We start from the raw sequence: 27739 nt of genomic DNA, 5'->3' as shown, positions 1-27739 counted from the left end.
CCCAGTGTCAAACTCTGCACATACTTCACTCTGCACGGTGAAGGTCAAACATCAAACTGAATCAACAATAAGTAAAAAGAACATTTCTGAACGGGACGAGGACCAATCCTGTCCTGCATTGAGCTGTTTGAGCCTGTTGATTGCTGATCGGAAATGTGGGCCGATGAGTAACCGACTTTCTTCCAGACAGACCATTAACTGACTTTTTTTTTCTCCGGCGCCAGACGCTGTTTCGACCCCTTCTCTGAGAGCATCATTTCTTCATATTTTTTTCCTTTTTTTTCTTGCAGCCAATGCAAGAGAGGGAGAGATCAATAACAACCCCCCAGGGAGCCGTAAATAAACAGAGGCTGCAGGTGGTGGCAGGGTGTGTGTGTATGTGTGTGGATGTGCGAAAGGCAGCAGGAGGCACAACAGCAGCCAGAGCAGCAGGAAAAAATTAGCGTGTGAGTTGGACATCTTATATAGACTGCACTATTGGTAAAGGCCATGCACAAAGTGAGCTGACAGATTAGCTGATTCAGAGCACAGCGTGGCTCGAGAGTGGTGTGGCTGGGGCTCCGCAGGCTTCACTTAACTTGACTGTGGCTCAGGTGGTAGAGCGGGTCGGCTGATGACCAAAGGGTTGGAGGTTCGATTCCTGCCCTGCCACTTGTGTCATGGTTGTTGTGTCCTTGGGCAAGACACTTCACCCACATTGCCTCGTGTGAATGTCGATAGTAAGCCTGCTATCGGTGTATGAATGTGTGTGTGAATGGTAACGTGTAAATGGGAACAGGTCTCCCTTGAAAAAGAGTCTCCGGTCTCAATGGGATTTACCTGTATAAATAAAGGTTAAAAAAAAAAAAAAAAAAAAAAAAAAAAAAAAAAAAACTTCACTTCACAGAAGTTCTCAAGTAGAGGCCCCTCGGACACCCCATGCATTTCTGGATTTAAAAAAAAATATGTATTATTATTATTCATTCATTTTCCAATAGAAGGAGCTTCTAACACCAGATCTGTTGGCCTTGGAAACTTAAGTAAATAACAACTAATCCTTATAGTTTTTTGTATGCGATATGACTGAAATGCGAATCAAACACTTTTCCTTTTCCAACAAGTGCACTATGCAATTTTGGGTGTGTCAGAGAAGTTAAAATGTTTTAGGTATATTCTCATAGCTGATTAAACAAACTTTCCTCACAGTAAAATTGGATCACTGGAACACTGTTTGAAATGAGAAAGTTACCCGAAAAGTTTGGTGTACAAACATATTCTAGTCTTACATTTGGTTCCAGGTTCCTCAAAATAATTTAGTTTTGACTTATGATGATATAATTATTCAATACTAAGAATTACATCTAGAGTAAATCTGTTTTGTAACTAACTGCAGCCTCTGCAGAAGTAAACAAATCTCCCTCCTCCTAAATTGCATAGTGCACCTTTAACAGGAAAATATAAGAAAATGGCAGGTTTTAACCCCTCAGAAAACACAATTGACATCGTTGAGAACTGTTTCATTTTATTGGTTGAATCATTGTACTATCAGTGTGGCGCAGTCCCTAAAGATTCGAGAGGGATAATTGCACACATCATCATATCTGATATCCTTTCTGGAGACTAAACACAAGCAGCAAAGAGGTTTAAACAGCCCTCAACACACACTCATGCGTTCATCTTTTTCTATCAGCAGCAATCAGTGGCAGAAGTAAAATGCAAATATAGCCCGTTATCATTTCTTATATTACTGTTCTCTCTTCACTGCGCCCATTACTTTCCCACCGGTCGTTTCAGTGCAATCTAGCGCACTCATCAGGTCACAGTACAGTTGCAGCATACGTGCCTCTAACACACCTACACTTGTTATTCAAAAGAGCACCCACCCTGAGACAGATATACAGTATTGCATTTTAATGTTACACGACACACACACACACACACATACACACACACACACACACTGCCCTCTCCCCTTGCTGTACAATTAATGACTTGGCTTTAGAAGAGTAGGGCAGCAGTCCTCGTGGTATATTTTGCCAAAGGTGATGCTCGGCAAAAAGAGCTTTTTTAAACAAGGAAAATACATAACACATTGGTAGATGATGGACCTGTAGGTACGGTATGTCAGAGGCACTGCATGTGTCTGCTGTGTCTCTGCGAGCCGAGGTCAGCTGGGGCGAACCATCTCGTTCAGTAAGAGCCCATTTAGGTCTTCTTGAAGACTTGCTTGCTTACAGCTCCTGCAGCTCTCAGCTCCTGCGGAGAATAAAGGACAGTTACAATTTTTTTTTAGGTGGACCTAATCAGACAGAATTAAATTTAATTAGGTTGAGCAAGAGGAGGATGCCATGGTCATGAGTTCTGATTGTTATCAGTTATTTCACAAAACTTTGAAGTATTGAATAAATCTGTAATCATAAATCAAAACAGAATTATTTTGAGGCACCTGGAATCAAACATAAGACTTGAATATGTTTGTAGACACAACTGTTGGCCCTACTGCTGTAAACAACAACAGTGAAACGGTAACTTTTATGGTAGCTTTCGTACTTCAAACAGTTTTCCAGGGATCCTATTCTATTGTGGGGAAAGTGTATTTATTGGGATATGAGAATATCGCTAAGAAAATGTTCGATTCTCTGACATACCCAAAGTTAAATAGTGCACCTTTAGGGGTATTTTTTAATATTCTTTTTAGTATTCATTCTAGCATCCAGCTTTTCTGCCACCAGAGGCCACTGTTGCTCAACACGTTCACTGTTACTTCCAGCTCTCGGGAACTTCCAACCAATAACTCATTTCATGGTTGCTGATTGAAAACATCTGTTGGCATCACTTGAACCAAAACATTTGTCAGATTACTTTTGCTCAGCTTTGATAGCAGTAATCATACAGAGGGGAGATCTGATAATGCTGAGCTAATGAAAATGCTAATGTGGCCCGTCATTACTTTAAAGTCTTTTCAGATGCTAATGCTTTCATCATAGGCAACAGTGGGCCCCGCTATGAATTTCACACAGAGGAGATGTGTTTATGTTGAAAAAATGGTTAGGGGAAAAAAAAAGTGAATGGAGTCGTTCCAACTGACATGAGATTGGGAAAAGTGGAGATAGCAACGTGACAGAGGCTGAGTTTGAGGCGCTCGGGATCACTGGAAGTCCCATGATGACTAGATGAATGAGTAGCTGAATGTGGATGGCTCTTTCATGTCACTGTATGTGCAAGAGTTCAATTTCAAAATCTCGTATCAATGTTTCTGTTTTAATTAAATGGGGTAGAGGGGGAATGACATGCAGAGAACGACCACGGGCCGGACGGGGAGGATAGGGCCTCTAGGGGGGACGCTCTAACCACTACACCACGAGCGCACCCATGATTTATTTTTTAAGCATCAGTTACAACTACATAACTCTGTAAGTTTTCAAAAACTATTTTCTTTTTCCTAGCAGGCATGCACGTCACACTGTAATGTTATTACTGCTGGAGCTATAGTGGGGGCCCCAATTCACTAGTCCCACATAAAAATATATGCACTGCACAGACACACACAGTCAGTGCTGAGAGGCTTTTTTTCCAGAGGATTTGGATTAAAGTGTCCAAATTGCATGCATTAATATTCATATCGAGAGCTGATGTTTTTTTCCTCACCAGATGAAGCTCGTCTCCATCCACCCAGTGGGTCCAGCCTCTTCCTTCGATCTCTCCCTTCTGCACACACACCAGCTTGTCTCCCTCCCATGAGATAGTGGTCTGCGCCAGGTCACAGGTCAAAGAGGAAATGCCGTTATAATATGATGACAATGATGCAGAAGAATGATGAGATTTATTCAAGTTTAAGTAATGTCAACGCATGTTTTCCACTCCTAAACATATAGTTTTTAACATGCATGTCAAGTGAGGCAGTCAGTCTCATTCTAACCCTCTTAGAAATAACTGTTTTATGCATACATTTTATTAAGCAACTTTTAAGTTTTTTGTCTTGTGCTGGTTGCTATGTATCTTTGTGTGTTTAGTTTTGTGTCTGTGTTAGACCTTTGTCAGCGGGGAGCCTGGATTTGGGAAAAATTGTAAATATTTTTGTTATGTGAAGCATTTGATAGTTTATCTGTACTATTCCACTTTGTCATTCAACAACTAAACCAAGGGTTAATGAAATGACTGTTCTGAAGTAATCTGCACATACAAGGCACCTGATCCTTTCACTCAGGCACTCTCTAGAACAGCTTAAAGCTTATCTATAATCAGCATGCAACACAAAAGGGTTTTCAAGGGGGGACCACAGATAATCTTCGATCCAGTGTTGCAATCAGGGACAAATTCTGATTATTAAATGTGAGTCTCGCCTCTTGCAGCGGTTCCCTCTATTTGACTTCATTTCATCAATTCATTGATTAAAGTGTGTGAAGTTTGACAAAAGAAGAGGGAAGTAAGGTGGAACGTTATGTGTTAGACCACCACACACCGTTTGCTGGTTATAGTCTGGAGGGTTGCCACCGGAAAAAGCTAAAAGCTAACCAATGGGAGAAAGTGTCGACGCCACAGGTTTCCATTCACCAGCAGCATACTGTATGTAATGGAACTGTATACTCACCATGCATTTCCTGTCATCCACTCCAGACAGATCCTCCTCAAACTCCTTGCCCACGTGGAAGTCCATGTTGTAGTTTTTGAAGGTGCTTAGGGTCTTGATGACGATGTGGTCCCCGTCGTGGCTGATGTCCTTGTCAGGCTTCAGCAGGGTGGCGATCTTTCTGATTGCAACGTTTACCTCTGCCGAGGAGGGTGGAAATGAATCAATACAGAAAGAGGGAACCGTGAGAAGCAGGGCATTTTTGAGTGCATTTATACAGTTTCAGACATGAAAATGCAAGCACAGATAAAAAAAGAAAAAAAAGGTTAGATGCAGGAGTTTTTATGTGAGTTTTTCAATCAGACTTGTTTATTTTAAGAACATTTTTGGCTGAGTTTAAGTTTGAAAACATGATATTGACATATTTGTTATGGTATACCGTTACAATATGAGATATGAATCAAAATACTGGAGGGAATCTCACTTTACTGCAGTCAAAGTATTATGATTTATAGGAACACAAGAGGATTCAATACAGGTTTGTGCTCTAAACAGGCCCCCGACTTCCTTTACCACCCTGCCACAAACTCACCAAGAGCCTTCAGGTACTCCTCGAAGTTATCAGAAGAGATCATTTTCCAATATCCGTTCAGATCAACAGGCATGTTGGCTGTTTTTTCTGCCGCTTTCCTTAACTTGCAATGAACGAGGGGAGGTCTGCTGTGGACGACTACTGGTGAACAAGTGCTGAAACCTGCTGTCAAAAGCCTCAATTTGAACCAAACTCACTCTAATCCGATTAATCCCGGATTCTTCCTTTTTTTTTTAGTATGGGAAAAAAAGGTTGCTCGCACCTCCCACTCCCCTCCCCTGGTGACACCAAGTAACCACACGTTCCCCTTCACACAGTATGTTAAGAACATGTGGCATGCATGTAGCATAACATGGAACACACTTGAGTGTTTCACGTTGGAAAATGCTTATGTGGGATTAGGATGAATAGACTTCCTTTATTAATTGACCCAGGCGCACTTTTCCACGTGTGGCAAATCCTGGCTCGTTCTGTTGTATAAAAAATAAAGCCGTTGAAATCTGGGCTATAATTACACGCAGCATGGACCATCCGCAATCGACATAATGGAGCAAAATCACACAGTTCTATTGAAACAGTGATCAGCCTTGTGAATGTGGCTGGATGGAGCGCTCATTGTGGATAATGTGCACGGCACAAAAGCAGACCCACCTGAGCTTCGAAGTGATTAAATGGAGCACAATAGGCATGTCACATCTTTTGTCTTGCTTAAATAACTCAATTAATTTGATAATCTCTCTTTTGGGCCAGCTGCAGCTAACCCGCTGTCTAAATCCTTCACTGGCTGGAACACAGACAAAGACACACACTCATACACATGTACACACACACACACACACACACACACACACACACAGCAGCTTTCAAAGGATGCCAGTTAGTATCCCTAAGAGTGACGCTTTCAGCCATTGGCCTCAGTGAGAAAACATCTCCTGTAGCTGAGCAACTGTCAGGATTACTTCACCCATCATTTGGTGGAAAAAAATACAGGCCTCGCAGACACATTGTGTGGATGAGAATGGGAAACTAAAAAGATTCACAAGGAAAGGCAGAGCAGAGACACCAGCAACGATCTTTCATACAAAAATAAACTTTTAAACAGTCTAATCTGTTTAAAAGTACAATCAATAAGGTACACATGGGTGACAGATGCACACCAATGCAGTGCATAAACACACGGGTGGTATTTTAATGGTGGATTCTTAACAGCAGGTCTACAATAATTAAACCATAGATACATTTGAAAGTTGAAAGCTATTCAACAGCATTTGAACCTCTATTGGGAAATACAATGTATGGAAACAGCATTTTAGAAAAATCACACCCCAAAGAGTTTTGTTGTTGTAGATATTATTCAGTTGTCAGTCTCTATATAATATATTATAATGTTTGCAATAAACCAAAACACTATCAGTGCAGTGCATCATAAAAACTTTCCTTTTGGTGTCTGTTGGGTGGAGGTGTGGGAGACTTGGATTCATGACCTTATTTTAAAAAAAATTGTGTTTGTGGTTATTAAGTGTGCTACAAGAAAGAAAAAAACAACTGCTAGACAAAAAGAAAACTTCAAACGCTTTTTATTTAAATGTTTCAAACTCTGCAACGACGGTCAATGTGTAAAAACTACAAAGGATGAAAACCTTACGCTATCAAATGTTCATTCACACTATGGCACGAAGATGAGGCTCAGTGTTTTGCAACACTCCCTTAGTATGACTCAGAAGACACCACGGCACTGTGTAGGTGCTTCTTACTGGAAAAACAAGTAATGCCTTGAAAACAAAAGGTAGGCCAAGTCACATGGTGTTTCTGTGCAGATGTTTGCAGCTCAGGTACAAATCTTCATCATGTTGCCATAGTGCAGTGGCAGTTAACTAGATTCCAGTCCCTGAAGAGATGCAACTGATCTGTGGGTGAATTCCCACTTCAAGGGGCTGCCATTGGTATAGCTCAATACTGCAGCATTTCCTTTCCGTCTATCAGTCATCCAGACTCTGTGCCTGTTTAGCGAGCGGCCTCAGCACCGTGCCCTCATTCTTCCTCTCGCTGTCCTCCGTGTAGAGGTTTTGCTGCTGGATGTATTCTATCACAGAGTCGGGGATGAGGTATTTCACGCTCTGCGCTCGCCTAAGGGCCCGGCGGACCTCGGTGGCGCTGGTCTCGTTGCTCACCCACTCCCTCACCTGGAAGATGTTTTGCCTGTGGCGTGACAGAGTGTCCGACTGCTGCACGGCTCTCTCTGGCTGGAGCCCCCCTCGACTGACACACACCAGGCCGAACCGCCCCGCCACCTCCTCCACGTGATCCTCCAGCCACAGGCCCGGGGTCTGGAAGCTGTCCAGGAAATCGGCCCCGCACAGCAGCTTCAGCTGGGGACACGGGCCTAAAGGGAAAGAGGCAGAGAAAGAGATAGTGATTAATGTGTAGTAGTATACAGTATACATACTGTTTGTGAATGTATGGATGGGTATAAAGTAAAGTAAATCGTATGGTATGGTATGTTTATATTCATATTATTTGATGTTTTTATTTTTATATATATATTGTATATATATTTGTCATATTTATTTGATTGTGTACGGAGTGTTTGAGTGTTTACTTCTGCATAAAAAGGATAAAACAGTAAAATAAGGCATGACAAATATGACATATACACATACGCTATAAACAGATTGTTATGTATGTTATTTTGAAGATTCCCAAAGGCCCTTGCACACCGGGCAAGGGCCTTTGGGAATTATTATTATTATTATTATTATTTGTGCGATTAATTCGTTAATTAACGAACGTATACAGAGTCAATACAAGCTTCCACACCAGCGCCGTAATTTCGCTTCGCGAATTTGCGTCTTTTATTTTTTGGAACTGACGTTATTTTTCTTGGACGTTGCTTCTTAAAGTGAGATGCGACAAAATTCACATTTCAAAACATTTGCTTTTACATGCCGTTTATTCGCGTCGCGCCAGGTGTACAAAGGCCTTTAGGCTGAGAGAACAGTTGGTATGAGCTACTAGGGGTGTGAACGGTTACAAAAAATTGTAAACGGTTACACGACCCCTTTTTTTTCGTGTACACGGTTAACCGTGACGTCATTGTCCTCGTGCCCCCGCCGTCTTGTAGGCGCGCGCGCGCGCACACACACACACACACACACGCGTTCGTTCGCCTGTAAACACACAATTGACATGAACTACGCTCGTTTACACACCTCTTATAATAGGTCCATGGTACACACACACACACACACACACACGTTCGCCGTCATAATCGCGCTTCATTCATTTCCTGATTAATATAGCCTATCGCTTTCTACATGTCCACGTTAAATGCATGTTGAACAGGTGTTATAAAGTTCGGGCTACTTACGAGCGTAGTTCACGTCAACCGGGTAACTTTAATCTTTAGGTTATCTTTCATCACTCTTCCATGGCTGTGAGTCGAGTCCCAGCACGGCGACTCCCCGTGTGTGTGTGTGTGTGTGTGTGTGTGTGTGTGTGTGTGTGTGTGTGTGTGTGTGTGTGTGTGTGTGTGTGTGCGCCGATTCACACACTCACTCACACACACTCGCCGAGGGACAGACAGATTCTCGGCAGACTAGCTTTTATCCTCCCCAATTAGTTTATTAGTGATGTAAAATCAATAAACGCGTGTCTCCAGAACATATTTAAAAACTTTAAAATTTGAAGAAAAAAAAAAAAAAAAACGGTTTTCGTTTATTGATTTTTCCTAAACGGTTATGATTTACTAAACGGTTACACGTGTACACGTGTACACGTGCACACCCCTATGAGCTACCGCATGATACTAACAAAATAACAATGGTTAACTAGAAATGCAATTCCTTGAAGAAATTGCGGTGTGAATGCTGACGCTGCTGAAGCTGACGCTGAGGCAGCTGACGCTTCACTGCTGAATGTTGATGAAGAACGAAGGATGAATATATCTGAATCGACAGAATGGTTGAAAAATAGAATGTTTGAAAAATGTGGAATAATTGGAAGTTTGAATGGACTTTCTAGCTGAATTGAGGAATGAATTATGACCTTGAACTTTGACCTCCAAAATGTAATCAGTTCATCTTTGAGTCAGAGTCAACATTTGTGCAAAATTTGAAGAAAAACCGTGGAAGCGTTCATGAGATAATGCAGTCACAAAAGGCAATGTCACAGTGACCTTGAAATTTGACCTTTGACCTCTAAACTCTTGTGATGTCATCTCTGAGTCATAATCAACATCTGTGCAAATTTTGAAGAAAATCTGTTGAAGTCTAAAATGTTGTGTTGGAACAGGGAAACGAACCCCCACCCTGTGTTCAGCTCAATCAGGATACTACCATGTAATGTCCTGAAGGAGCTGAACATGTAAAATGTGGAATGAAGTTTATCGGATGAAAACACTGAGTTAACGCATTTTGAATTTTTCCTATCCGCTTTGAATGGGGCTGTGGAGTAATTTTTGGAAATTAACATTTAAAATCCACATACATATTTTCATATTTTTTCTTATTTTCCGGAACCTCTACCAGTTTCCAGAGGAGGTAATTTGAAACTCCTGAAAAAGTTGAACATTTTGAAAGTTATTAGAGGAAAAGCATTCTCAAACTCTCGATTTAGGAAAATTTCACTTGTATTCTGGATGTATCATAAGAGATTGGACTCTTCTCCCATTCTGTGACCTACATTATCCTATGATGTCACAGCCAGGTGCAGAGGTCTCCATAGTGACTGACAGCTAATCAGTGTCCATTGTAAACAGCTGATACTGTACACACATACAGACACTTCTCTTCCAAACAGGATCAGACAGACAGGCGATTTCAACTGAACGCATAAGCCCAAACTGCTGCTCCTATCTCGCAAACCGTTTGTCTGACAGATAAAATGAACATACCGTGAGAACCAGAAGATTCCAATTAATATTCGGTGTGAAATTTGGGTCTGTATTGTAAAATATTTGGTTAGGCCAGCAAGTTGAAAATGGAGTACATGTTGCATCTGGTCTAGGGATATTGCTCCATCCACTCACTATTAATTTGATTTTGTGTCGCTTCAAACAAGGCTGGCTCATGTGAAAACTATACATTTGTTGAAAAATTCCTATATTATGAATGAGGGAAGTCGGCTGAATATTTATCTGTTTGAATTAAGTTTCTAGGATAAAGTATGAATGAGGAGTAGTGTTTGGCGTCATGTCCAAACGATTCGCGTTTGGATCCTTCCTCATTCATTTGCATTGAGAGACTTTTATGTTTAATAAACCTTTAATATCTCTGAAGTTATACATTTTATGAAAAAATAGTGAATTATGAAAGTGTGCTCCTGTGCAAGACGAACAGGAAAAACGCTGAACGGAGTTTCTACGATGAAGTATGAACGAGTAGGAACCATCATAATTTTGCATGAAATATTAAAATTCATAAAAGTTGAATTTCTTTGACATTTTTTAGTGTGGCAAAAAATTCTGAATCATACAAATTAATGTCCTGAAATAGCTGAACAATTGGAAGGGTATATGAAGTTTCTGGGAATAAGTATGAATGAGTAGCAAGGATTTGAATATTTTTCATAAAACGTTGAAGAAGTATGAAATTATGATTTTTTTTTGAAAATGTTGAAATGGTCCCAAGAAGCCCTTGAATAGCTGAACATTTTGATATATGGAAGATGTTTGAAGGTTGAAGTATGTTTAAGTTATTGAAGGCCAAAAAAGTGGCGGAATAAAAATAATAAGAATAAATGCGCAGAATATCAAAGCTGTGAAGTTTCTGGGAATAAGTATGAATGAGTAGCAAGGATTTGAATATTTTTCATAAAACGTTGAAGAAGTATGAAATTATGATTTTTTTTTGAAAATGTTGAAATGGTCCCAAGAAGCCCTTGAATAGCTGAACATTTTGATATATGGAAGATGTTTGAAGGTTGAAGTATGTTTAAGTTATTGAAGGCCAAAAAAGTGGCGGAATAAAAATAATAAGAATAAATGCGCAGAATATCAAAGCTGTGAATGCTTTCAGCATTCACACCAATAAATACGCAGAATATTAAAGCTGAGAATGCTTTCAGCATTCACACCAATAATTCTACACTGAGAGTTTATTTTAGAGCTAGCCCCCACTCAGACCCCTGAATCCTTTGTTTTATCTTCACATGATATTCACTTATCTTTCACCTATTCAATTCTGATTTTCACCTTTCCCTTGGTTCTGGCATTATTTTTTTTAAAGGATGTTTTTTGGGGCATTTTTGCTTTATAAGACAGATTTGTAGAGACAAAGTTGAAATGGGGCAACGAGGGGAAGACATGCAGAGAACTGACCCAGGTGGGATTAGAACCCGGGTGTGCTGCAGGGCCTGGGCCCAGGGGAGGACGCCCTTACCCACTGCGCCACGGGCGCCCCCCGGCATAATTGATTTTACCCAAAAATAATAATAATAATAATCTGTTATCAGGCCAGTTCACAAAATCATCATTACTTCAGTTCTCATTCTGCAGTTTTTTTTTGTGGGGTTTATTCTCTGAAACTGTGACGGCAATGGATGACATAAAGATAATCCTCGAGTGGGGCTTGTTTTGAATAGTCCAGCTGGCTAGTACACAATCAAGCTAAGAAAGAACGGCAATCCCAGAGTGCCCACACATTTCATTTGGGGAGCAAAATGCAAAAGTTGGACGAAAAAGTAAGTGAATATATGATCCTGGACCAGAGAAATAAAAATTCTGTACATGCTAGCTAGTTCAAGCTAGTTTTCAAGTTATACAACAACCATAATTTTCACACATGCTAGAGATGTGTATTTGTAAGTTTGTCTGCCCTTTAAGCATTTATCACCCACACTCTCTCTCTCGCACGCACGCGCGCACACACACACACACACACACACACACACACACACACACACACACACACACACACACACACACACACACACACACACACACACACACACACACACACACACACACACACACACACACACACACACACACACACACACACACACACACACACACACACAGTCTTACAAGTATTTAAAAGCATCCCTTACTCTTCAGCCACAGTCAGAACCACAGAGCAGCCCTAGGTTTTTACTTGGAATGTGTTAAGCACAGGCACATTATGCGGGATTGATGCAAATCGTTAACCCCAACTCTGTATGGGCTTGTTAAACATGTGATGAAGCTATATCAGTAAGTGGTCAAAGGGTTTGCGAGCTGATCCAGAGTTGCCAGTTTTAAGAGGCTCTTACTTGAGGGGGGAGTTGTGTTTCCGTTGGAGTCTTGCGTTTCTGTGCTCTGCTCATACTCCTTCAGAATATGCCCATAATGATACCTGCCACACAACAAAGGGTATGACAAAAACACAGAGAAAGAAAGATTTGACTTTTTTATTTATTTTGGAACTGGTTGTTTCCAGTAGCAACTTGTGGTATACATGTGGCTCAGGTGGTAGATCGGGTTGGCCAATGATCCAAGGGTTGGCGGTTCGATCCCGGCTCTGCCACCTGTGTCATGGTTGTTGTGTCCTTGGGCAAGACATTTAACCCACCTAGCCTGGTGTGAATGTGTATGACTGCTGTATGTTTGAGGTGGTGGTCGGAGGGGCCATAGGCGCTGAATGGCAGCCACGCTTCCGTCAGTCTGCCCCAGGGCAGCTGTGGCTACTATCGTAGTTTACCACCACCAGTATGACTGTGTGTGAATGAATGGAACCTAGATCCCTGTAAAGCGCTTTGAGTGCCTTGAAAAGTGCTTTATAAATCCAATCCATTATTATTGTGTGATATGTATCATTACATTTATGTGTATTCATTTATCATTGACCTTACTCTCCGTATTCATATACAATGGCAACTTGTTTTCAATCCAAACATCATATCAATAAAGCCTCATTAAACTGAATTGAAGAAACAAGGGAAATTAACATTGATTGGTCACAGAGGAACTTGCACAAAAGATGAATTAAAAACTTCACTGTTTTCAAGTAAAGCTTCTTTAAGGTGTGTGTGTGTGTGTGTGTGTTGGGGTGTAAGAGGATGTGTGACGTAGTCGCTCACAACCTCTGGACAACGGGGCACTTCATGCCTAATCAGCACCCATGTTGCGCAAATACAGCTTAAGGGGACCAGCATGTGTGTGTATTTTGGTTTTGGGGGGGGGGGGGGGATTTGTGAGAAATGTGGAGCACATAAGTAGGAGAGTGAGTTAAGTGGAAGGAGTTCAATGAAGCAAGTGCAATTAGAGACCTTTATAAACCTAACCTTAATATCATGTAGGACACACAGTAGGGGAGCGCAATACCACAGTGTGAGGTACAATTGTTCATTAGACCCTGCAAATAAATGTCATACAGTCAAACTCCTGGGAGAAAGAGTAGGCCAACACTTCACCCTTATTCACATCACCCCTACCCATGTCCCAGACAACCTTTTTGCAAATACAGTGTTCCCACTGGGCTAGTGAATTTAACAGCCCGTGCCCCTGATTTCACCTCATGACAAACCCAGACTTGACATGGTCTAGTCTGGCGGCCCCTGAGAGTTCAGAAACCCTTAATTTAAGCATACAGGGCCTGGCAACAATTTCGCTACGTGAGCAGTTGAAGTTGGCAAGCAGTAAGGCAGGCAGAGGAGCAGCAAAGGAGAGTACATCCCTGTAAAGGTTTCTGGAGGTGCTGTGATAAGTCTAGGACGTGTCAGAAAAGAAAAAGTATTGGTTTTATATCCAACGCAGGATGAGAGAGCGTCAGCTTATGGAATTAACCAAATAACTCTTGGCTGTAGGCATGGGCCGATAACCGGTTTCAAGGTACACCGCCGTTTAAAAAAGTCAAGGTTTCAAAATCACTATTATTTTCTGTCATACCGTTTTAAGGCATTTACATCAGCCCACAGGAAGTTGGCATACAAGTCTATTAATGTTCAGAAATATTCCTGCATCATAACCTTTACTAAAAGAGAAATGTGTAGAAAGTGAGCATGTCTCTTAAAACCTGGTTGAGCTGCTCACTTTTATTTTAATTTTGTTTAGGATAATTTAATTATTTATTGTATTATGTTATCATACAAGTTTATGTTCAACATATACTACATGTTGTTTAAAAATAAGAAGATTACGGAAAACAGATTGTTGTTTTTTAACCCAATAACACATTTCAATATAACACATTTGAGAGCTGTAATCACAATACCGTGATATAGTATTTTTTGCTTAAAGATCTCCTATTATACTACTTTTCTGGTCTTAATTTCTTGTTAAAAACTGCTATAGAGCAATCTGACACGAATCACATCACAAAAAACCATGTAGATTTTCGGGACACTCTTCCTCTCGTCTGAGCGAGCACAGCAGTCTGCTCCACACCTCGGCTTTGTGCTTCTCCGCCCCCTCCCCCCCCCCCCCCTCCTGCAAAACCCACTCCGTTGTGATTGGTTACCTTCCTTCCGGAATATTTTCAGCAGCGCGCAGGGAGATTTGAGAGCAGGAAGGTGGGGGCATGGCCAGAGCTTGCCTGAGCAGCATTACCATACATGGAAACATCCGCTTTCGTGACGACAAGAATATCCGGAAATTCTGAACCGATTTGAACACGTGATTTCTCGACCAGCTGCCCTTGTGTTTAGTGCTCTGCACAGCCACCCCAGACGGTCAGCAGGGAATACGTCTAAATGCATGTACGTCATTATTTGATAAGCTAGTATGGTTAAACACGACTATAAATCTTTATAACAACGTTTATAGGTCATAAAAGTATGTAAACTGGGACCGAGATCTTTCTTTTTTCAAAGTGAAATTTGCACTCCGATGCCATGGCTGTAAATGTGCTTTCTATACCTCATGGTGAGCACGGTCTCTGTCCAGTCTGCCTGCTGGCTCTCCCATTCATCGACCCTGACCCAGTCGGAGCTCTGCAGTGCCAACTTGGCCATAGCGATCCTGTGCTCAGCCGGTGCCAGGCCTTGCTTCCCGTAGCCGTCGCTCACTGGAGACACGATGCCACCCACCACCTGATACTGGCCTGAAGGGACAGGGAAGATTTATTCAGTTTCTTTCTGGGTCATGACAGCTGATACAGGAACGGAATATAAATGAGGAGGAGTAATCTTCAACTCCAAGAGATGCTGATGTTATTATTACAAGTGCTGCTGCTGTGTCAGATCTCACATTTGAATACAATTTTCTTTTTCTGATGCAACGTGACAAAAAGTTGTCATAACGAATAGCTTACATTGTGTTATCGATTTGAAGAGTTTACAGAAACTATTGGTTAAGAAATTCACATTTTGAATTGGTAATACAGGTGTACACTGTTCTTAATCTAGTGTTTTAAATAAACCAATTTTAAACCCAGTTGCGACTGTAGCACAAACATTCAGCAATAAGCTGGGAGAACAAAAATAGCTCTCCCTGATTTTCTGATTCCTCTCAAATTGGTCAGCTGATGTATTTTTCGGTGAGGGGGTCAAAGGGGAAACTGTAAGAGCATTATTTGTTGTGCCTGCCCACTGAAATGCTGCACTGTGCATATTTGCATCATTCACAAAGCATCTTAGAGACAGCTGACTCAGGACCAGTACTCTCAAGGTGCTCAGATGCCGTTACGTGACCATGTGACCAGGCCAGTGCTCCTATTCAGAGCAGCTTTGGGGAATTGAATGGGCCCCGGGTTTATATAAGGAGACTGCGTGTGCTGACACGGTCGTTACAAATGTCGACACACACGCACACACACACACGCACAAAGAAACAAGTAGGAGTGCAACTTAGGTCTCTACTGCATTAGAAACAATTCCACATAACTGTTGGTATTATCTGCAATCATCAATCAAATTAAATTGGCCTTTTCATTGATCCTTCTTGTCGTCTGTATTTCAGAAAATAGACAATATTGTGCCATAGCAACATTTAAAACACAAGACCTTCTATTGTCTTACAAAGTTGTTACGGCTTAAGAGTTAGCAAGAGCCGACTTTCACACCACAGACACACGTAGCAACATTAGCATTCACTTGGAGTATTGCTAATGGCAGGCCCAATATTTGCTCCCCTTCTAAGCTCCTGGATTTGGAGCAACTCCCAAGACAAAAAGTCTGCATCTTAACTTGCTGGGCATTCAACTTTTTTTCTCCAGCTAGGTTTTTAACTATGTAGGGGAGAACGGGGGAATGTGAGCCATCGGGTAATGTGAGCCATCGGGTAATGTGAGACACCCCCTGTATCTAGGCAATGGAACACATTTTTGGTCATGTGAGATATATGTTTTCAAGCCCCTCTCATTTCCCCTTGGCAATGAAAGAGAGGACCTCATGATGATGTTGTAAGCATGTTTTTTTTCACAAAAATTTATTTTTTGCATGTAAAGTACATTTTACATGCAATTTTACAACTGTTACAACATGTGTTGTTGTGGTAGTTTCAGAGTGGAAAAAGTAAGTGGATCAGTTTACCCCCTTGATTTCTCTGGTTTGTCTCAGGTTACCCCACAGTTGGGGTAAACTGAGACACAAGACAACTTCTTTTAAAACAATCATATTTTCACTGCCCTTTGTCATGAATAAATTCTGCTAATGCCCTTTTCTAGGAAACATCCTGAATTAATGGGAAATGTGTAAATTTGACTGATAAATCATTTTAGCTCCCTTAGAGGGGAGCAAATGTAAAAAGTGTCTCACATTACCCCATTCTCCCTTATGTGTGTGTTGTTGTGTGGTTCTGGATGAATGAGTGAGTGAGTTATCGGGGCTTGTTTGCGGTGAAAACGTCCTACTGCTGCTGCTGGAAATAAGGTTGATGAGAGAGCTGAAACCAAACAGTAAATTTGTAGGCCGTAAAAAAGGAAATAAATGAGCTAGATAAAAACAAAAAAAAACGTAGAGCTGCAGACTTGGCTAATAATTCTCTATAGGTTAATCACCTTGAGCAACCTCTCTCTCTCTCCCTCTCTCTCTCTCCCTCTCTCCCTATACACAATGCTATTTGATTAATTGTTTTAAAAAAAGAGTATTTACTGGTGGGCATTGTCTAGGGGCTTACAAAAAGGAGCGGCTTTGACCCTGAAGGTTATCTATTGTCTGTCTGTGTCTGTGATGTATGGCTCTGACCTGTGCTGTGCATGTGGTCTCTGGCCAGCTCAAACAGCCTCATGTGCTGATTGGTGATGGGATTAAAGGAGCCACAGGCCAGCAAGAACAGTGGGACACGGCGGGCGGCCATCTTGGGTTCCACCACTTCACCTCAGCTTTAGAAAACCTAAAGGGAGAGGAAAGAATTGTCAACATTGTTTGAAGGAAGGTTGAAAGTAGAGACCTCTTCAACAACATTCTATTAATGTAATTGTTGACATGTGTGTGTAGAACTGAAAGGGATATCTACACCTGCTACTGTCAACACATTAGGTCGATTTCCACCAGACCTTCCTTCAGGTCAGAACATCCTTCACATGTAATTAGTTTGTCAAATGGTTAACTTTATGTTAATGCCTTATTGGCTTAATATCACCTTTCAGAAATAGTTTTTATACTGTTGCCTTCCTAACCACTAGACCTTTTGTTTAATCTGTGAAGTTAGCACCAGATTTTAGTTTTTCCCTAAATATATCTGTATTTGTTCATGTGCTGGATTTGACTGTCACTCTTTTTTCATTCAGATCAATCAACATTCAAGGTAAATCTGGAGACACGGGAGAATATATGATTTTAATCCTGTATTGCGCTCAATAACACTCCATTAAATGGATTAATTATACATCTCAATGATAGTCGTGAATATTTTCCCATGACTGACTTGAGTTGTCTAGCTCACTAACGTACAAGTCCTGTATTCATTTCCTGGTGTGTTTTAATTTGCCTCTAGGGGGCGCTCCATCTTTCCAGTCAATCCTCAATCTTAACCTGTAACCATGGCCGATGGCTTGCCAAACACATCCTCTGCCAAAGGAGTTTTTAAAGAACTCACTAAAAATAATTTTCACTAATACATTGTCTGTGATACAATACAAACATTTGACAACAGAATGTAAGATTAAGTGTGTTTAACAGCAACTTTAAGAGTTTTTAAGAATGGATAATATGGTCAATCAGAATTATTTTGACCAGGATATTCGTGACTTGAAATTTCCACACTGTCCAAACCCTTGGTACGTCCTGTCTATGTCCATTGTTATAGTATTATATTATTGTACATTTTATTTTTCACTTAGAGCAGCTTGCTTGAAATGTGTCATGCATAGAAAACGATTCTCCTTGCATTTATACTGTGTTTTTATTGAATGACTACTGTAATGAGTTCTATGGATTTTGGATAATGGGCCATTGCTCATCTGCTGTATGAATTTAATATCACGAGATTATTTGGCAGACATTAAACAAATTTAATTGTAAAAACATAAAAATAAAAGAACATCAACAAACTTTAGGCTTAAACGTCCTACTGTATATTTTGACCTTAAGTGATTTTAAATAATTATAAATGAGCAGTGTTCACTGTCTTTGCCTTTATATAATGAAGTAACTTCCTGTTAGAAACGGGTCGTGTCTGTGCCCTGCAGACAGGTGCATGGTGTCTGTGAGCATCAGACCACAGACAGACCGTGGCCGTTCAAGCTTCAGCTATAAGATTATAGGTCCGACGCTATTAACTAATCAGAAACTAGTCAGTTGCAGTGTTTTTTCACAGTTGACAAGTTCAATTTAAGTCAGAGATAAACATAGAAGTCTCAACATCGTTCAGACGAGGAAGCCCTGACATTGAACTCTGAGCAGCTAACACGAATTAGCCAAGGGAGTGGACAAAACAATGTGCAAGGCGACCAACACGTGGACATACAAATTAAACTGAAAACTAGTACTTTCAATTTACAGCCATATCACAAAATACACAACGTTTACAGAGTAGGAATTATTACAAAAAAGGTGATTAGGCCTACCTCCTTTTCACATTGTTGCTATCTGGCCAGTGTGTCACACTCTTTCCACTCCCCCCTGCTCTGACGAGCTGTCGCTGATGGTTCCGCATAAGGAAACTGCGACCCCTGGTGGAGGAAATTGGTTACTCTGAAGAAAGTATTGGGAGCTCTCCATGGTACCGACTGGTAACATTTCAATCCATTGTCGTGAACTGCTTTTCACCTATGCTTTTCACATGAAAAGGAGAAGCTCTTTTAATCACTAATTGACTGACTGTAGTGCAACCAGCATCTGATTTCGCAGAGCAGGTATATGCCATCAGGAAGACACAAATAAGTAGCTAATGTCATTCACATTTTCACTTATTTTTATAATAAATATTGGTTTTAGGTAAGAGAGAGACATTTTCAGGTTCGAAATGTGTTGTGTATTCCTCACAAAAGACTTCAGAAAATATATGCATGTGTGTGTGTAATAATAACCAGGTCTACTTAGCATCGGTAGTTTACTGGTTTGTTTGTATATATACTGACTGAACTAGCATATCCAGGATTTTAGAGATACTATTTTTTAAGTTATGCAAATTCTTGGCAAAATTAAAGTCTGCAAAGGACGATGCAGCAGTACTTTAATGAAAGAATCGTTTTGTTAATAAGATAGATAATTTAGCATTTAGAAACCATTGAATAACGTATCAGTCATAAACTGTTTGCTATATAGATTATAGACGCAGGACAAAGTGAAAAGCCAGAAAGAAAACCAACCTACTCAATTTGAGCTTGGAACATGAATACATTTATTCATTTATTTTTCAATATCATAACCAGCAAAAGTTCAGTGATGCCACAGTGAACTACTATAAACCAGAATGATTGCTGAACTCATGGCTTGACCACAGGAAAAAGGGCGATCTGCTCATAGCACCGTCTTCCCTGCGTCACTGCTCTGCTGTAACTTAGCTACCACTGCACATGTCAACAGCCAATTGGGAGTATGTGTTTAAGTGACAGTGAGTGTGAATGTAAATGTTGTCCTGCATGTTTTTTTTCTGTGTGCACATGTGTAAGTGTGTGTGTGTGTGTGTGTGTGTGTGTGTGTGTGTGTGTGTGTGTGTGTGTGTGTGCGAGTGTGTGCTTGATCCATCTTTGTTATCCCCTTAACCCACTTGAGGACTGCCCTCTCTCTCTCTAATCCCCAGAACACACACCCACACCCAACAGAAGACGAAGCATGGGGGAATAATTGAAGTACACACACGGCCGTTAGAGGAAAACCATGCGATTCTGCCACAGGGATAAAATTGAAAGACTCAAATTGTGAGTGGGAGTATAGCTGCGCGGTTTGTGCTCTCGTTAGGAGGCTATGGCTTGAAAAACATCTTACTGTGGCAGCTGCTTCATTAGATTATAAAAGGAGTATCGTAGGAAGAAAATGAAAGAATCTGCAGTTCATGTTACTCCTTAATTAAAGAATTATTATTTTTTTTTACATTTCCCAAATGCAGCCTATTAATAGAGGGCAACCAATATTAAACTGATTCCGGGATTCACATGTGTTGCTGACTAATCTGAAACTAAATGGAAAAGCAGGTGGGCATCAGCAATGTGGGGAACCTGATCTACGATCAGATCGTGTGTTTTTTATTCTAATAATGATAAGCAAATGTTAAGCAAATGTAATGATAAAGAAAATGTAGAACAGTAAGCTACTCGAGTGTAATCAGCTTAATTCCACGACAGTAGCTATTCAGGTAAGTTATGCAGACTTCCCTCTATTTTATTCTTTGTAAATGACTGGATAATTTTACCTCTTCATCCCTGAAAAGTTATTAAAGGTGGTGTCATTAATTCTGGAGATCATTTGTTGTCAAAATCACTTTTTGTCAAAATCAGTGAATATCTTCTCACAATATGCTACCTGTCCCTAATGTGTGTGTACGTTGGTCTAAAAAATGCTGTATATGGTCACTATGGACTCTGTAAACTGGTACGTAAACAAAGGGCATGTAAAGAAAGGGGGCCCACCATAGCTAGGAACATGCCCGTTTGCGTTTACAGAGTCAGAGACTAGGCTGGGTATTGACACCAGATTTATTTTCTGTGCACACACAGTAAGAACAGGTAGCGTATCGTGAGGAGATATTCACTGTTTTTGACAAAAAGTTATTTGACAACTAGCATTCTCCAGAATCACTGACTCCACCTTTAATGGGAAATGGTACATGTCCTAATTACTACATAGTTGTATTTGCCATGTATCTTTGTTTTAGGGGATATATTGCCAAAAGGGCTGGTAAAAAGTGGTGTGGAACTTTTATGTGTTTCTGAGTAACATTTCATGTGTGCCATATGGAATTGTGTTCCTCCAGCTCTCAATATAAATAATTCATCATTGCTTAAATGTGGTCAGCTTCTGCTAGTGCTTGGGGTTTATTGAAATGATTGAATAACATGTTTCTTTATTCCTGTAGAGGAATGCAATCAGTGCTAGCTAATTTTCAGCATACCATTCCCTGGGGTGTCAAAATGTATCCCATCCACACACTCACCTCAGACAAACCTCTTTCCGAGATCCCCTCATGTCCATCGCTTGTATCTTCTCGCATACTAACAGACTTGTCAAGCTTGCCAAAAAAAATACCAGTTATTGCCCTAATTCTTCAACATAAAAGTGTACAATCTGTCATGCTTGGGGTAAACCTATTTCGGTGCACTGCAACCATAATCGTTAGTGTCAAAATGCGCGCTAAATATTACATTTTTCATAAATATATTTAATATTATCCCATATAAATGCAGCCTAGTTTAAGTATCGACTATTTGACATTATTCGACATTAACAGCCAGTCGAGGGTGTTTTATTTTGAAAGTGATAAGCGGAAATGTTTTCTTGAGGCTGCTTAAATGTCAGTGTTTCTCTCTCTCTCTCTCCTCACAGTACACGCCGGGTGTCTCTCTACCCAGTGCTTGTCCCTCGCGCGCCCGGCCAGTTGAAAACACCCTCGCGCTCAGGAGGTGAGCAGGATTTCTAAAGAGGAGAGGACGGTGAGACATCATCACCCACTCAGCTCGAAGACCATGCCGACACTCGGGGTCCCTTTTCTGCTCTTCTGGCTCATGTGGAGCCACTCTAGCGCTCTCGGCGGAAAAGGTAGGACCATGAAGAAGCAAAAAAAGATGGAGAAAAAAAAAAACTTAAACTTGTCTCCGAAATGATTGACTGCTGTGGCGTTTGAGTTGCGCACGTTGGCAAGGAGAGCGTCAGCCCACCTTCAACTTTGTCATTTTTTAGATATTTTTTTTTGGGGTGTGTTTATTGTCAACTTTTCTTGAATATTCAGTTGCTTCATGTGTGTTTGTTTTTGGGGAATAATTGTCTGGTTTGTTAAAGTTGATGAAATTGCAGGTAGGGCAAATTAAAGGGATAGGTGTTCAGTTTGGTGGGAAATATCAGCTTTGTTGTGACTTAATATAAAAATGGGTATAAAAAAGCGCCAATATAGACATAAACGCTGCAACTAAGATTATTCTTAATATCTATCATTTGATTAATCGTCTTTAAGATAATAAAAAACAAATATCTAAATGTCCCTAAAACCCAAAGTTGTGTCTATTTTCAACTAACAGCAAACTTAAACTAGCAGTGGGTTGGTATTCAAGCTTAAATTATGACACACAAACGATTAATTGATTGTGTCAAATTGTTTTAGATATTTACCAATTGGTCAACCCTGATTTAACATTGTTTCAGCTGTGATGATGGACACATTACCACATTTTAACATATCGCAGATATTCACTTATCAGCATATAAGTGTTTATTCCTTGGAGACAACCTTTCATGCCCCGACTTGCTCTGAAGTCATTAACAACATAAACACAAACATTTATCGAGGATATGAGCGGTTAGGTTGCTGGAGATAACTGGCTTTTTGGCCAGTGATCTGAAGATGATTTCTCTCTCTCTCCATGATAATCGATGAGGGCTTTGGGAGGGCAGCCATTGTCGGGGTGTTGTATTCAATCACATCCTCATCCTGTCTTCCTCTCTCTCTCTCTCTCTCTCTCTCTCTCTCTCTCTCTCACACACACACACACACACTCACACTCACACTCACACTCACACACACACACACACACACACACACACACACACACACACACACACACGACTGGTGTTGCCTATGAAGGGCAGCGGTGGTTTACAGTGATATTAATTGGGTCTCTGGAGTGAGAGCGCTGGGCTGACTGGCTGTCTGCACTCGACCAAACATTATCATTTCCCCCCGTTAATATGAGACCTCCATATGGCCGTGAGCCATAGGGAACTGGCTAACTAGGTTTCAACTAAGGTTTGAGAACAGCCTACTTTCTGCAGCGACTTGACTGACTCATCCAAACGTGATTTGTGAACTCAGCTTTGTTTATATGTATATATATCTATCCACAGTTGTAATTGACTATCCATTGCACAGTTGTGTTATTTGTCTAGAGGTCATGTATCATGTTGTTGTAAGCCTATGCAATGGCTGAATTTGCTCAGTAAAGGAAAAATACATTTTATGTAAATATTTCAGGTTCAAAACTGTATTTTGGGTTACTACTAGAAACAGTTTTCATGGTTCTTCCATTGCTGACCCTCTTCTTTCAAGCCTCTGTCTAAAATGCTACGTTTTAGACACTGTATTTTTAAGCCCCTCCTTCCAAAAAGCCCAGTCAGCTTTGGTTGGCGCTGAATCCAACTGCCGGTTTGAAACTGCCTTTTTATGTTTTTTTTCTCGTTCTTGGGGAGTCTGTAGTCATATTAATGTTAAAACAATATATAAAAAACGGCAATCTACATTATAGGCGACATTTTTAAGATTTGAATACCCTCTGTATTAGTAAGTATGGCCATTCCATTGAAATAGTATCAGGATCAAGGCCTCTGTGTGCCTGCTGGATGTGTTCTTGCTGTATAAGAGAGACACAGAGAGTGAGTTTTTGTGTTTGTGTTTGTGCAGATTGTGTATTTACAAAATATCCTTGCTCAGCAGAATACAGTATATACATGATGAGACAAAGGCTTGCTGCAGAAAAGCCTTTACATAAGTCAGGATGTAGAGCAGCTGAATGCCCCAAAAAACAGGCACTGAGAGGATTAGTGGGACGCTGGAAGAGAAAGGGAAGGCAGAGAAAAACAAATGGAAAACAAGATCAGATTTATGGGTGTCTTTTCAACAGAGCCGTCGAGCTGCATTATCCTTCGCCCGGACATAAATCGTGAAAGCGATGTGGAACACAAGAGAGGCATAACTCAGGTTCTCCCCCCTTCTGTGCAATGACTAGTAGTGAAACAATGTCTGGCCCGGGAAAATGTTCTGGACCGTCCTGTCGCTCTTTTCCTCCTTACTGTCAATTCATGCCCTTTCCATGAATTTCCTTTTCCTCTGTTTTGCTTGCATGTCTCTCTCTCTCTCTCTCTCTCTCTCTCTCTCTCTCTCTCTCTCTCTCTCTCTCTCTCTCTCTCTCTCTCTCTCTCTCTCTCTCTCTCTGTCTTCTTCTTTTCCTTTGACTCCGCATCACCGCTCCGCTCCATTGAGCTGAAGCCGTTCGGAGGGCAAATGTCAGAGAGAGAGAGAGAAGTGTTTCGTCATCCTCCTTCTCACTTCTTTTCCAAGCTCCAAACAGCCTTCGTTCTGACTTCCAAAGCTGCCCCTCTCTCTCTCTCTATCTCTCTTTCACTCTCTAACTCTCTCTCTCCCTCTACCTCTCCCTTCTCTCTCTCTCTCTCTCTCTCTCTCTCTCTATCCACCGTCGTAATTTAATTCCAAAGTTTTATGGGCTTAAGTGAGACGTATAAATGGCGAGGCAGTCTTCTTTCTATCTTACTTTGCCTCTGCTCATTTAGGAGTCACATTCTCACTCTATCACGGGCTCCTCTATTACCGACCCCTCCTCAGTACTATTTATATTCTCTCTCTTTCCCTTCTGTTCTTTACTCCCGTTCTACCTTTTTATCCCCACTTTAAAAAAAAAGAAAGTTTGCTGTGTGTAAAAGGTGTATGCATTAGTTACGGTGGCGGGGAATTGTGTATAAAAAATGTTTTTCTTTGTACTGGCATTTGTGAGTGTGTGGAGGAGTGTCAGGTCTGCGTGCTGCTTGGAAGTTTATGCTAATGAGTGCAGATATGCAAATGAATGTCCTAATTTGGATGTTAATTACTCAACAGGGCTAATTATAATATGTCTGATGAGGCGTAAGGTGGAGGAAAGGAGTGATATATGTGTGGCTTCTGAGACAGAACGTGTGTGTGTGTGTGTGTGTGTGTGTGTGTGTGTGTGTGTGTATGAGAGAGAGAAGGGTTGATTTTTGTTTAGGGCTGTCTTGTGTTTATATGCCAGTGTTCCACCAGCTGGTCCAATGGCTCCGCTGGGGCTTTCTGGTCAGCACTGCTCAATATGTGCTAGATAAACATTGCATGCAGCGCTGACTTCTGAGCGGCAGCCTCAAACACACTCTTCCCCTGTCCTCTCACTAATGCATTGGACACACATTCACACACTCGGACACTCCTTTACTTTAATACTATCCCAGTGAGCACGTTTGCTTCTTTTTTTTCTGATGGAGACTCATATGTTTTTTACCCATGAATGACTGAAGTGTAGAGGACACAGCGAGAGTGGGAAAAGGACAGTAGTATTTTGTAATCGTTATGTTGATTCTCTTTATATCATTATTTTTAAAAAACCTTTTATATTCATATTTATCGAAAACCAATTCTGTATGCTTAGAAAAAAACGAATGTACGAGATTCCAAAGGAGCTAAATAAATTGCAGGCATAATATGACTAATATGTTTTTGGCTGGATATGAATTGACAGGATAGTTTTAGCCTGTTAACAAACATGTAAGTCTGGATAATTCAAGACCCATTTAGAAGGACAGGGCCCAGCAACGACTTAATTTATGAAAATGATTAGCCTTGAGTTTTGTGGTCCGGGGAGACATAAAATAAGTAATGGCAAATGGATTCTGATTGTAAATCAGTGGCCTCCCTCCATTGATTTTCTTGTGCGCGCTCTCCTGTGGTATAATGTTATTAGTTGGTTTCATCTTAAAATCTCTCAAGTAAATTTACCAATGAGACCCGATGATAATGTTGTTTAAATACAGCTTGTTTTCTCTCTCCCAGACATATAGTGAACACACTGAAAAATGGCCTTAGTGTTGGCAGCAAGAGCAATTCGTATTGCAAAGAAGTAGTGTTAGTGGAAAATGACTGAGATGTGATTTAGTCTTTAGATTTAATATAATGTATTGTCCTCAGTCCGATTTTGCCTGAACTGACTACACTGAACTGATAGCTTCTGCTTTGTCCCATGAGCTGACGGTATCATTGAAAAGTTTTTCTATTGTCTTTATCCACACACAGGCCTAGCAATCCCTTATTAAATAATAGCCTGCTGTTATGACTCGTGATAAAGCCTGAAGTTATGAAGCCACACACCACTGCACACTTTTAATTATAATTCCAATACAAACGTATTAGCTTGCTGTGTATTTGTAGACCTAATAAAATGTGCTAATACCGTGGTGTGTTTTCATTTCCCAACCGAGTATATGAAATACACACACATGCGCACACTCCCTCACGCATTGATTGAGTCCTCTCCTTCAACTCCCCTTTCAAGTTTCCCTGTGTGGGTCTGCTCGTTCCAAAGCCCCACAATACGCTTTGAAATGCCTTTTATATTTGTTGTTTTCTTTATATTGCTTCTGATTCCCCCATGTAGAAACCATGAAAGAGCCATGTATTTTCTATCATGAGATATGATTCTGGAGATGTTTTACAAGCAAAGGTTTCAGTGAATATAGGACAGGTATAGGCTACGAAGGGAAACAACGTAGTGTAATATCACAGGTGCCACTGCAACTCATGCCAAAGAGAATTCTTTTTTCTAGTACTTTGCCGACGAGGCATCTCAGCGTGGGACTGGATAACAAATCATTTTTAAAACAACAAGGGAATATTTTGAGAGGAGACGGAACATAACTGTGTGTGTGTGTGTGTGTGTGTGTGTGTGTGTGTGTGTGTGTGTGTGTGTGTGTGTGTGTGTGTGTGTGTGTGTGTGTGTGTGTGTGTGTGTGTGTGTGTGTGTGTGTGTAAAACATATGAGTCTGTGTGTTTTTGCTCACTCTTTCAGTCAAGCCCACATACACGTACTTACACAAACGCACGCACGCACACAAGCACACACACACACACACACACACACACACACACACACACACCTGGCATACCTGAAGCTACAGTCACTGCTCAAGAAGAAAGGGATCACAGCAGGGGAGGGCAGATGAAAGCATGTCCTCGAGAAGAGAGAGATTTTAATTTTCACAAGTCAACAGTCAGACGCGAGTTCATCTGTTTGCCTCTGTCTGTCTTCCTCTGTTTCTCCCTCTATGTCTCTCTCTCTCTACCACTTCTCAAATGTCTCTGCCTGTGTCAGTGCAAATATCCCTATTTATTCTCCCAGATCACTTTCATATTTTCATCTTCTCCTCTCTTCCTTTGTAAGGCTACCAGCCCTGAGCCTCACCTCTCCGCAGAGTATTTCCTCACCTCTGCCATTGCCCTTTATGTCTCTCCTCCTTCTCTTCTCTTCTTTTGGCTGCTCTCTCCATCCCCTTCGCCGTCCTTTCTCAAGTCTCTTCTA

General features: G+C 40.9%; 3 protein-coding genes across 3 annotated transcripts in view; 1 reads left to right on the top strand and 2 right to left on the bottom strand.

Annotated features, from left to right (window-relative positions):
• Nucleotides 1–2184: 2184 nt before the first annotated feature.
• On the bottom strand, nt 2185–5214 carry rbp1.1 (retinol binding protein 1, cellular, tandem duplicate 1; the record flags this gene model as incomplete). The annotated part of the gene is made up of 4 exons (XM_080033471.1): nt 2185–2235; nt 3628–3729; nt 4571–4749; nt 5142–5214. The coding sequence occupies 4 exons, from the start codon at nt 5212–5214 to the stop codon at nt 2185–2187; spliced, it is 405 nt and encodes a 134-aa protein (XP_079889597.1).
• Nucleotides 5215–6328: 1114 nt separating this feature from the next.
• LOC307254906 (nicotinamide/nicotinic acid mononucleotide adenylyltransferase 3-like) lies at nt 6329–19123 on the bottom strand. The gene is made up of 5 exons (XM_080033469.1): nt 19064–19123; nt 17241–17388; nt 14974–15157; nt 12390–12472; nt 6329–7524 (listed from the first exon to the last, which is right to left on the bottom strand). The coding sequence occupies exons 2-5, from the start codon at nt 17350–17352 to the stop codon at nt 7121–7123; spliced, it is 783 nt and encodes a 260-aa protein (XP_079889595.1). The 5' UTR covers nt 17353–17388; nt 19064–19123; the 3' UTR covers nt 6329–7120.
• Nucleotides 19124–22120: 2997 nt separating this feature from the next.
• The window catches only part of LOC307255907 (calsyntenin-2-like), a gene marked incomplete at both ends in the record, with an annotated part of 179531 nt that continues 173912 nt past the window's right edge, over nt 22121–27739 (top strand). The window contains one exon of the mRNA XM_080034729.1: nt 22121–22193. Within this exon, the coding sequence (XP_079890855.1) occupies nt 22121–22193 (73 nt within the window). The remainder of the gene's footprint in view (nt 22194–27739) is intronic.

Source organism: Ammodytes marinus, assembly GCF_949987685.1.
Source record: "Ammodytes marinus genome assembly, chromosome: 9".
In the NCBI taxonomy this organism is placed as follows: Eukaryota; Metazoa; Chordata; class Actinopteri; order Uranoscopiformes; family Ammodytidae; genus Ammodytes; species Ammodytes marinus.
The sequence above is the reverse complement of the archived record's forward strand: the minus strand, read 5'-3'. Positions and strand labels throughout refer to the sequence as shown.

Bases quoted from the DNA above. Each gene is read 5' to 3' on its own strand.
- LOC307254906 (XM_080033469.1), bottom strand. From the start codon at position 17,352: ATGGCCGCCCGCCGTGTCCCACTGTTCTTGCTGGCCTGTGGCTCCTTT. The intron at 15,158-17,240 runs GTCAGAGCCATA...CTGTCCCTTCAG, and splicing joins AGACCACATGCACAGCACAG to GCCAGTATCAGGTGGTGGGT. The intron at 7,525-12,389 runs GTAAGAGCCTCT...CTTTCCCTTTAG, and splicing joins AAACACAACTCCCCCCTCAA to GCCCGTGTCCCCAGCTGAAG.